At 42.3% G+C, this 11,052-nt stretch overlaps 2 protein-coding genes across 5 annotated transcripts; one reads left to right on the top strand and one right to left on the bottom strand.

The window, feature by feature from the left end:
* Positions 1-647: 647 nt before the first annotated feature.
* Positions 648-7,133, bottom strand: ccdc61 (coiled-coil domain containing 61). 4 transcript variants are annotated; one of them, XM_069700494.1, is made up of 13 exons: positions 6,884-7,133; positions 5,672-5,834; positions 5,501-5,583; positions 4,736-4,896; positions 4,470-4,622; positions 4,172-4,379; positions 3,982-4,082; positions 3,643-3,863; positions 3,423-3,501; positions 3,130-3,327; positions 3,013-3,046; positions 2,072-2,138; positions 648-1,960 (listed from the first exon to the last, which is right to left on the bottom strand). In XM_069700494.1, exons 2-13 carry the CDS (start codon positions 5,817-5,819, stop codon positions 1,866-1,868), a joined length of 1,548 nt encoding a protein of 515 aa, XP_069556595.1. In that variant the 5' UTR covers positions 5,820-5,834; positions 6,884-7,133; the 3' UTR covers positions 648-1,865. The 4 variants fall into 4 exon arrangements, with proteins under 4 accessions (XP_069556595.1, XP_069556594.1, XP_069556596.1 ...); XM_069700493.1 differs by having other exon boundaries at positions 5,672-5,831; XM_069700495.1 differs by having other exon boundaries at positions 3,643-3,860; positions 5,672-5,831.
* On the top strand, positions 6,547-10,693 carry itpkca (inositol-trisphosphate 3-kinase Ca). Its single transcript, XM_069700497.1, has 7 exons — positions 6,547-6,623; positions 8,636-8,735; positions 8,885-9,098; positions 9,201-9,405; positions 9,592-9,693; positions 9,771-9,842; positions 9,947-10,693. The coding sequence occupies exons 2-7, from the start codon at positions 8,687-8,689 to the stop codon at positions 10,163-10,165; spliced, it is 861 nt and encodes a 286-aa protein (XP_069556598.1). The 5' UTR covers positions 6,547-6,623; positions 8,636-8,686; the 3' UTR covers positions 10,166-10,693.
* Positions 10,694-11,052: the final 359 nt, after the last annotated feature.

Below are 11,052 nucleotides of genomic sequence, written 5' to 3'. Positions count from 1 at the left end.
CCAATAACTTATTTGCATAACTAACTTTAAATATAACCATCCCCTTGTTTCCTTTATTCAGGGCTGTGAAGGGAGATCACCATCTTGAATAAAAAGCAATCTGAGGCAGCTGTTTTGAGAATGAGCCGTTCACCCTTTCTGTAACAAAATGAATGAAAACCCTTTAATGGAAAGTTGTGATGGAGGCTGTTTTTTTTAAATTTTTTATTTAAGCATATTCAATTATCAAGCATAATGTACCTACATTTGATTGATTTTGTTAACTTTAATAGTGACCCAGCCTTTCGTGTATTTGGCCGTCAGAGAAAAAAGTTTAGACACCCCTGGCATAAACCAACATCAGGCATTCATGTCTCCCTCCTGAGCTTCCCACTGGGAGCACAACAGCTGTTCAGACGCTGCTTGGTTTCCCTGAAAGGACGACTCTATGCCCACAAGTCTATTTGTTAATTAATGAAAACAAGCCAGCTGCAGTGCTGCAAAGTCTTCCCGGTTTCCCTTCGGGCTCCACGTCAACTGACACCAGTGCAAAAAAAAACAAATAACAAGCAGAGTGCACAACGGTACAAAAAATAGTGTCTTTACACAACAAATATGTTTCTTATAAATTATATTTTCAGGAGGTAAAAAAAAAGGCATCACATGAGGAAGATTTATAGTAACAGTCTGAGCAGTTTTATAGAAAATTTGGCAGTTTCACAACAATGAAAAAGTGGTCAGTGTTCATACACTCGCATGCACGATCATCAGTAAAAGTGGAATGAATTTATGATCACAGACAGCGATATCCAAAACAAATTGTTAGTTATTTTTGACAAGTATTGTTCTCTTACACAAATATTCAATATATTTTCTGCTTGAGTTTGAGATATTTTCAAAAGGATATAAAGAAAATGTTAAACTTGAACCCACTATGTGGATGAGCTACAAGGTAAATCCCCATGTCTGAAAATCAAGCAGGAAAGAGAAGAAAACACGAAAAGATTTGGCAGGGACGACATTTGACCACCGACGCGTGGTGACGTGCATGCAATCAATCATTTCATCTACTTGATTATTGCCTCAGGGTACAGGAACTGGAATGTTTCCCAGCATGCACTGGGTTTTAAGAAAACAAGTCCATCTCAGGTTTAACAGTCTGATCAGCGTGTAGCTCAACTATCGCACAATATATTGACACACATTGACATTTCTGCAGGATGTAACCTTGGATCTGGGGACATTTAGACATTTTAAAAATCAAATAAATAAGTGAAGAATCACAAATTAACATTTTTAATTGATGATGAAAATAATTAGCTGCAACCCAAGAAAAGGTCTCCAGACATAAATGTGCTGTTAAATGAAAACCAAATGATCCACTCGCCTTCCCCACGCTGAAATGTGTTTTGAACTTTAAACATTAAAGTGACTCAACCCACAATGTCTGTCAGACATGTTTAAAAATGAAAGAAGAGAAAACATGAAGCATTTTAAGGGTAAAAATAAAACATTCACCGACTGAAGTACTGCCCAAATTTGACACGTGTAAGTAACCGTTTGGTGAGGTTTAAAAACAACAAAATAAAGGATAACATTACACTCGGACACAATCATATTTTTAAGTTAATTAATAAAAATGAAAGAATTCTAGTCCACAAAAAGCAGCCGGATGAGCTTCACAGTGATGGCTGTAGTTTCCTGACGTCCTGGAGGTCCGAGCCTCCAGCAGGACTTTTAGTCTCTCGTATGAACACGCACTCTGGTAAACTTGTCACTCGTGTTTGACTCAAGCTGTGCTCACTGGTCTGCGGACAGCTGACGGCCGGACCTCCATGCTGTGCAGTTGTCTGGTCACATTATGTAGGTGTGGCCTTCGCAGCGGGTTAGTGTCCTGTGTCCAAGTCCCTCATGTATTCCTGAAGTGCCTGCAGCCGGGCATCGATCTCTGACAGCTCAGCACCCGTGTCTATAGAGCTCTCTGAGTTTGTGATGTCAATTGAAAATTAGATATTAATTACGAGGTGGACTTTTTGTTTTTTTTCTAATCAGTTTACTGCAGTGAAAAATGTAACAGAGATTCATGACTTACCTTTGTCTTTGATTCTGTGTGTTGGAGTACTGCATAATGGCTTCCTGGACAAAAGGCCTCCTCTAGGCTGGAGACACACGGATAAGGAAACACAAGATAAGGCTGGTGATACTTTACGTATTCTTATTGTTAACAAATCCCACGAGAAAACCACAACCAACAATGACTTGATCCTACTGACAAGAACTGCCTGAAGTGGAAATTGATTGGTTTGTAAACGGGTGAGCGTCTGATGTCGGTGTTATCAATTCAGCCTCTTTAGTCTGAATTGGAGGAAGCTGAAGGAACCGATTCATTTAATTGTCGCTATCATTATAATCAGTATTATGACATTATTACCGTCGGCTCAAATTACTATTAAATACTTCGTCTCATTCTGTGCCCGTGTGCTACAGCAGCTCATTTTAACTTCTCTTCTGGTTCATTTCCTTCTATTTTTGTTTGTCGGGTGATGATAGCCTGCTTGGAGTTCCTCTAATTAGTCCAAACGTTCAAATTACAAAAAGTGTTTTCACGCTTCACACTATTTGAGCCATTGCTCGGTTTGATCCGGACCAAGAACAGCTCTTTGGTTCAGACCAAACCAGGTCGGTGTGAAAGCACTCATATCAAACGTGTATTAATCCACAGCCGCCGATAAAAACACCGTTTCGTGTTACCACGTGACACTACGGTGGCTGGATGTTTGGGGAAATTAAAATACAAAAATGAAACAAATATCTTGGTGAAGCTTTACATCTTCAGAAGTAACAAACGTGTTTGATGTTGCAGTTTAAAGACAAAGTCAACAAGAAGGACAGCGCTGAGAAAGACGAGCACGCGGCTGGTTTTGGTCTTTTCATGAGATTTGTTGGCGGCAACAAAAACAACCGCGTCGTTTAGAAACACACGAGACGGCGAGCAGCGATCATCAGCGTAGCCGGGTTACACTCATTGCTCACCACATTGGGTCCATTGTACGTCTGTTTTCTTCCTCTGGAAACACAGTAAAAGAAAAGACATTAATATAACCAGCTGCAAGAGAGACTTCACAAATCTGTCCAAGGCACGTTCATCACCTGAACAGAGTTTTGGACATTTCCTCCATATCCACTAATGAGCTGTCAGAGGAGTTCCTGCTCCCTCTCCGCTCCAAAGACAGACTCCTGCCTCTGCTGCCGGACCGGGCCACTGGAGGATAGAGGTCTCTGGAGCGGGAGCGGCCTCTTTCGGGGAGGACGGGTGATGTCAGTATGTCCCGTCGCACCTTCCTGTGTCTGGCGCAGAAGACAGGGGGGGGGGGGGGGGGCGTTGAGCTAAGCAGCTGAAGCATTAATCACAAAGTGTCAAAGGTAAAAGAATGGAGACCAACTTTTTGAGATCTGCTTCCTTCTGTCTGCGCTGTCTCTCCTGGATGTACGCAGTTGGGTCAAAGCGGGGCACCCGTGACCCTGGAACACAGTAGGTGCGAATATTGAGATCCAAACACATTATTGCTTTATTTTAGAAATGTGGTTTATAACTGATAAGTTAAAAAGAAAAAGAAAAAGCCTTTTGATCTACAGAAGGATCATCATGAGAGGAGCTACTACCAGTGGGAGAAGGTGACGGTCGGGGTATGCGAGCATGTGGCCCCGTTGAGTCCGCTCTTCTTCCTCTTTCCGCCGACCTTTGCCCTCTGTCCTCCGTCCGCTCTCTAGATCCTGAGCGAGCTCTGATCGTCCCGAAGCCGGACCGTCTCTCGCGGGAAAGGGAGCGATAGATTTCCCCGTCAAGCCGGGAGCTGATGTGACCAGACACAGGAGTCACCCTGCTGCAGACACACAAAGAGAGTACGCATTGAGCAAGTAACCCAGATTAAGGCTTCAAATGTTTAATCCACAATTAGTTGGAAGTGAATGAAAGTGAGAGAGAAAGTAAAGATATAGTACACGCTTAGATTGTCTAACCCTCTCCGTAGTAACGTCAGTTCGGTGGTGAGATTTTTGACACGAACACGGAGAACACACTCTGATGCTCTCAGCTCCTCCAGCTGGATAGAAAAGAGGGAGAAAAAAAAAAAGTTCAAACCTGCCGATACAAAAAAAAAAAAAATACAAAAATGTCCTCGAAGATTTTCACCTGCTGCATTAAGATCCGCTGCTCCTGGCATCTCTTGCTCGTCGAGCGTTGACTTTTGGCCCTCTCCTTGACGAGCTGCTCCTCCAGCGTCCTCACCATATCTTTTATCCTCCAGTCCTCTCGTCCAGATGTGGAGCCACTTCCACTCGTCTGAAGTCGCTCCAGAACCTTAGCCATGGCCTCCTTCTGTTCTTTCACCACAACCAGCCTTGAAAATAGTCATAGGCATAAAAAAAAAAAAAAACAAAGTCCCGTCCTTTCATGTGCGCCACAGCGAGAGAGATGAAATGTAACCTACTCTGCTCGTAGCCGCTGCACTTCTAGATCTGCAGATTGGTTGACTCCAGAAGAGGTGAGAGCGCTGAGCTCAGCTCTGAGTGCTTTGATTTCCTTCTGCAGGGCAGCTGGGTCAGGCTTCCCCACGTAGGGCAGAGGTAAAGGGTAGTGTATCCTACACATACAAAACAGTAGGCAGATCAAGACGGCTTTCACCGCACACAAAACCCGGAAATGCAATCTGTGGCCGGGAGGGGCAATGATCCAACAGAGGTACGAGACACAAACCTGTCGAACTCCACAGTGTAAATGAGGATTAGATATCTTTTGGCAGTGAGAGCAGATGACTGCTGATGGGCGTGAGGACGACTGACCACTCCTGCCTTTCTGTTGCGGAGCAGCTCCAGGTCAGCATAGGTCAAGAGGTCGAGTGTAACAGAATCACTCGCCTGCGGAGAAAAATCGAGTTCACTATGCAACGTCAAAAATAATACGAATAATAACAAAAAAAAAGATTTTATGCGATAAGCGTCCTCGTTTTATATTTATGACTTTTTCACCCGTCTCTGATACGTAGAGCAACAAACATTTGCATAAATGAATAAGCACATATGATATTAAGGTGTGTTCAGACGCGGCAGCTTACTTTAGCTTTAGTCACACACAACTCAACACAGCACTGACGCTTACTACACAGACACACAAAGTCTGAGTGTGTGTTGCGTTTGCAAGTGTGCGACGGTTCAGCTGAGACCGACTTTTAAATGCACCCAGAAATTCCCAATTGCTTCCCTTATTTTCCTCCAGGCTCTTTCAGTTTGGACCTCGTGCCTGTATGTTAATTAAAAAGAGAAGGGGAATAAGACAGCTCGGGATAACTGCGGGTTTTTTTTTCCGCTCAAGTGGAAAAATTGAACTGGAATGAACGAGTCTCTTCCTCAGCTCTCTCAGCCTCCAGCAAATCTGTCTCTTCAAATCTTTCTTGTGACCTTGAGAACATTTGTGCTGCCTCTAGATTTCTCTCAGCACTCTTGAATGCAGCGTCAGACATACCTTTCTAACAGCTGATTCCAACATGCTACAGAAAATAGGGAACTGTTTGAAGTTGCCAGTTTTGCGAGTGAGGTCTTCAATATCTGTAGAAAAATAAATAAATAAATAAGGTGACAGAAATCATTTGTGCCTGTGATGACATTTAATTTATGATAAATATTTGCCACTTACACGCCGGATCAAATTCCCCCCTCCACTGATCTGACGTCATTGAGTCGGAGATTTCGACATTCAGCAAACCCTTGTCCACCTCGATCTTCACAGAAAACTCGACTCCTCGAAACACAATATCCTCCATCACCTCGGAGCCCTCTTCCATCGCTCTGGGTCTCTGCTGGAGGAATAAATAGTTGTTGCAACCAGAAGAAACAGGACTCAACGAACTCCTCTACTGTAAGAAACACAGCTGGGTGTTGTTAGTGGACAATTTACAAGCTCTTCTATATAAAGCTGCAATGATTAGCTGAGGGATAGAAAATGAATCGCCAACTATTTTGATGATGATTAATTGTTACGAATCCCAACTTTTTTTTGTAAAAAAAAAAAAAAAAAAAAGAAAGAAATTGCTTTAATTCTTAGATTCAAGCCTCTTTAATTGGATTTTTTTTTTCTGGTTCCTTCAGCCTCCGTGATAATAAATTAAATATCTCGTGGTTGTGGACTGTTGGTCAGGACAAAACAAGACACATTTTTTTTTAGACACTTTAAAAGACCAAACATCTAATCAATCGATCGAGGAAATAATGGACAGACTAATCGATAATGAAAATAATGACTAGTTGCAGGTAAATTGAGTTATAAAAACACAAAACCGTAATTTCTACAGAAAACAAAAGGTGTCTGAAATTTAGCTACAGATATCACTCGTAAAATTTTAGTTAACAGCTACTTGCATGAGCAAAGTAATTTTAAATTGACCCATATTATTATTATTATTATGATGATGATGATGGTTTTCCCTCCTCACGCAGATTCTGCTGTTACCCAAACTCACCGCGAGGGGCGGTAGAGAGCAGAGTCCGTTTCAAAAGGTGTCATCGTGTTTTTTTTTATTGAAAAAGTTCTGCTTGATGGGACACATCACGTGTTGTACAGCGGAGCTCCGAGGTCGCGTCTAACAAAGGTAAGATGTCAACAGTGTCTCGTGCTGCGTCACGGCGCCGTTACGTCACGTTACATTACGTTACATTACGTTTCGTTACGTCTCGCGCTCGACTTCACTTTTGAAGTTAAACACCTTCGACCCGCGTTAGCTCGGGTTAGCTAGCACGGACTAACTATCGTTAAGTTAGTTCAGCTGACTCGCAAAGCCGGCTGACCCGGGCCGTCGGTGCAGTGAGTAGCCGCGTTAACGGTGTCCGGCGTGCGAAACGGAAACGTTACCGTCGGTCGCGGCGGTGCTCCTCGTCCCGGTGAAGTGTCAGCGCGCAGCTGCTCGCGAGTGAAACATCGCGGAGTTTAACTCGGTGGAGCAAATGGAGCAACTTGGCCGACTGACCGGCGGTGATCTGAAAGTCCCGAAGCGGTTTGTTGTGAGCCCCCGGGGCACCGGGGCGACGGGAGCGGTTCAATAACCGGGAACCGTTAAATTCTTCTTCTCCTGTTTGCGCTGCCTCGGCCGCCTCTTCCTCCTGCCGACATTTGACGCAGGCTCGACGCCTCTCGGGCGCATCGCTGCCCCCTACAGGCACCGAGCAGACACAGCAACGCGGGACGAGGTTGGCAAGTCGAAGTAGCGGAAGAAGTATCTCATACTTTAAAAAAAAAAAAAAAAAAAGTATGTAATAATATATAATCTCATATAAATAAGTTATATAACTCTGTTAAAGCTCCACTATTAGTAAAACGCCTGCATTCAAAACTTGACTGATGTAAAACCTGATTTATCGTCATCAATAACTACTGCTGAAAAAAAATGTGCCACAAATATGCAAATATTTATGTTAAGAACTATCTCAAGTAAAAGTTTCTGTTTAAGTGCCGATATTTACTGTTGTAATGTGTTTTTATGACTTAGCAGAAGTGTAAAATAGCACGTAAGTAAAGTACAGTACCTGTATAGTTTTAGTGTGGTAGTAGCCTAATGCTATAATAATTAGAGCCCGACTGATAAATCTGTTGCCTACACCGATATTAGAAAGTACAACAATTTCCGATATTGATATATCTGACAATATTCTTTCCAGTGTTTATAAAGAATTTTGTTTGCAATGATCTATTAAATGTGGTTAGCAAACACTTTTGACACTTGTGACAAAGATGTATAATGGAGGCAGAATACTTTACAATTTATTGTTCACATTGATATCAGTGCACTGAAACAGTAAACTTCACAAGAGGGTATAGAGAATAACAAAAACAACGACAAAAAAACAACACAAATAGAACAATTTCTAATGTGCTCCAATTATCTTTTTTTGCATTATGTTTTGTAAAAAAAACTTCTTATATTGGCCAACATAAGTGCCAATAACGGCATATCTGTGAGAGCCCAATATTAACTAAGATATTAGTATAATAATAATCTGACCTTGAATATTTTTTGGTTGTATGATCTGCAGTCAAAAGCATAAAAAAAAAGGTATTACTTCAAAACAGAACTGCTAGATTAGTATCTAATTCATAATGATGTGACGAACATAATAATGTTAATTTTGGACACATTTCTCTCCAGTCAACAAATCCATATATATAATTTTGTACGTGCTACATTTTTAGCAACATTTCAAAACTGGGACAGAGTGGTGACATTGTCTCAAGTGTGTTCAGTTGTCCACTGGTTGGTCAAGTAGTGGTTAAGATCAGTTTCCAGTAGAAAAGAAGTGCCTCCTGTAAATGTTTGATTAACCTGACCTCTGCATGTCTTCACTTATTCCTGGGGAAGAGCTGTTTCCATGGAGACATTGTGGATCCATAATTTGAGTGTCTGAGTCTGAAGTCTGAGATTCTTGCTGCCAGTGTGAAATAAAACAGGAGTGTGACCTGGAGAGAGAGAGAGAGAGTGTGTGTGTGTGTGTGTGTGTGTGTGTGTGTGTGTGTGTGTGTGTGTGTGTGTGTGTGTGTGTGTGTGTGTGTGTGTGTGTGCGCGCTAAAGAATAACTGACTAAGGTTGTTGTTTTTTGTCTTCTCAAGCAGAACTCTGCATGGAAGAAACAAAAAAGCTGTGGGACTTTATCTCTCCTTCCTATGACTCCCAACAAATCTCAACAGTGGCTGCAAGTGGTCGGACATGCAGGTTTGTTTATCTGATCTCTCTTCACTTTTATTTTGCTCCTTGGCCAGTGTTGTTCTGTTCCTAAAAATAGCAACAGTACAGTTATTGCAATAACACACATTCTGTGAGTCCTTTCCTCTGAGTCTCCTTTGTCTCGCTTGTCTCCACAGGGAGCTTTCATGTTGGGGACTATGGCACACTGCTGAAGAGGTTTTGTGAGGGGGAGCAGCAATGCTACCTGAGGCTAATGGAGGACACTTTGAGGCCCTTTGTTCCAGCCTATCACGGTGTAGTGCAGCGCAGCGATCAGGATTACAATGTCATGGATAACTTGTTGACCCATTTCAACACACCTGCCATCATGGATTGCAAGATGGGCAGCCGGTAACACGTCAGATTTTGTCATCAAGTGCAATTGAATCTTTCATGCAGATTTGAAGGGAGAGACATGTATTCCAGCACTAAAGTAGGCTCTGTTCTTTACAGCACATACCTCGAGGAGGAGCTGCTGGTGGCCCGAGAACGGCCTCAGCCTCGTAGCGACATGTATAAAAAGATGGTGTCTGTAGACCCAGAGGCCCCAACAGTCCAGGAAAGGGCCCAGCAGGCAGTGCTGAAAACCAGGTACATGCAGTGGAGGGAGACGCTGAGCTCCACGACAACCCTGGGTTTCCGTATCGAAGGATTCAGGGTAAGAAAAGTTCTGAGACGGTTTTGTCAGGTCGTTGATTCCTATTCATATTTATATAGGGAGCACATGCTGTTTGTGTAGGCTTTAAAAATGCTGTTTGTTTGCGCAGTAATTGATGTCCATCTTCATAGTCTAATAGCTCCAAATGTTGCATACGTGATGCTGTTATCTGTCTTTCCTGTGCAGAAGGTGAATGGAGAGTGTCACACAAACTTCAAAAGGACTAAAAGCAGAGAGCAAGTGGTGGAAGCTATTGACAACTTTGTAGAGTCCAATACACACATTGTGGTGAGTGTGACCTTCAGTGAATTACACACACTTGTCGATTTGTTTTATTTCTTTAAAACGTGCGTCTTCCCCTTTAGTGGGGCTATCTAAGACGATTGAAGCAGTTGCGACAGGTCTTGGAGGCATCGGAGTTCTTCAGAACACACGAGGTCAGTTTGTGTGACCGTTTTGTTGAACAGCGTAGTAGACACACACATCTACATTTGAAATGTGTTTGTCTGCAGGTTTGATATGACACACTTTGTCCCTGCAGGTTGTGGGCAGCTCCTTACTGTTCGTACATGAGTGGACAGGCAAGACAGGAGTGTGGATGATCGACTTCGGAAAGACAGCGACCTTGCCCGCGCACCTTACCGTGAACCACCGCACCCCATGGGCAGAGGGTAATCGAGAAGACGGCTACCTGTGGGGTCTGGATAACCTCATTGACAGCCTAGCCAACATGTTGCCACTGACCTCAGTACCACCGTAAAAATACAAGTTGAAATTTACTCTTAACCCTTCCTTCATAGTGAATGACTACACACGGACTGGCTTCTGAGATGGTTGTGTTTTCACAGAATTGAGGGAATTAACAAAAAAAAAAAAATACAATACTGATCAGAACACATTTGTTGGCTTGTTACAATACCAACAAATAATGCAAAAATGAACTTATAGCTAGCATTTGGTTTTATCAACTAAATACTTGTTTTTTTCAAAAATCAGCCTTAACTACTCCGGCAAAAGGACCATTGATGACCCTTTGTCCTTGTACAGGAAATTTAGCAGTACTGATGATTAGACCTACTCTTACCCACATTCTGCCAGATCCAAACTCAGTTTCCAACCTCAGCAAGTTTGACTTGACTGTCTTGATTTGAAGAGCTCACTTTTTTCAGGAAACACACAGCTCTACCAAGTATAAGCTAAAAAAAATAATGGACATCCCCTCTGGCTTGGGAAGATCAGTTTAAAATGTCACATTGTGTCATTAAATTGGTGCCAAGACTATAATGGTAAAAAAGTGGGCTTTTATTTTTCTGCATGTCACTGATTTATTTGTTTGTTTCTTCACTGTTATTAGACAATGGGCAGGGATGAGACCAGGCACCATCATGGCTTGTTAATTCTGGAAATATAAATTGGCAATCAAAGGGAAATTATTCGACAGTTTACGTATTGGATTTAAGATTGCTTTCCACTGTTTAGAAAACATCAGTGAATGTCAAGGTATGGGGAAGTTTTATTAAATCGACTTGGCTTTAGTTCTGGCCAATATGGGGAAGGATATTTGTCGTCCAACAAAATAAGACCGTAGCAATTTATGGAATTAATAGTTGAAATTTTGCATTGAATTTTAGGTAGTTTTCAGTCCAG

Source organism: Brachyistius frenatus, unplaced genomic scaffold, assembly GCF_029030835.1.
Source record: "Brachyistius frenatus isolate BFR_SWC_R1_liver_20210118 unplaced genomic scaffold, ASM2903083v1 Contig_34, whole genome shotgun sequence".
Taxonomy (NCBI): Eukaryota; Metazoa; Chordata; class Actinopteri; family Embiotocidae; genus Brachyistius; species Brachyistius frenatus.
The sequence above is the reverse complement of the archived record's forward strand: the minus strand, read 5'-3'. Positions and strand labels throughout refer to the sequence as shown.

What these genes read in the sequence shown, in the direction of transcription:
- ccdc61 (XM_069700494.1), bottom strand. Translation starts at nt 5,819, where the DNA reads ATGGAAGAGGGCTCCGAGGTGATGGAGGATATTGTGTTTCGAGGAGTC. An exon ending in GGGGGAATTTGATCCGGCGT is followed by an intron (nt 5,584 to 5,671) that starts GTAAGTGGCAAA and finishes ATTTTTCTACAG; the next exon opens with ATATTGAAGACCTCACTCGC. An exon ending in ACACAGAATCAAAGACAAAG is followed by an intron (nt 1,961 to 2,071) that starts GTAAGTCATGAA and finishes TCACAAACTCAG; the next exon opens with AGAGCTCTATAGACACGGGT.
- itpkca (XM_069700497.1), top strand. Translation starts at nt 8,687, where the DNA reads ATGACTCCCAACAAATCTCAACAGTGGCTGCAAGTGGTCGGACATGCA. An exon ending in TCCGTATCGAAGGATTCAGG is followed by an intron (nt 9,406 to 9,591) that starts GTAAGAAAAGTT and finishes TTTCCTGTGCAG; the next exon opens with AAGGTGAATGGAGAGTGTCA. An exon ending in AGTTCTTCAGAACACACGAG is followed by an intron (nt 9,843 to 9,946) that starts GTCAGTTTGTGT and finishes TTGTCCCTGCAG; the next exon opens with GTTGTGGGCAGCTCCTTACT.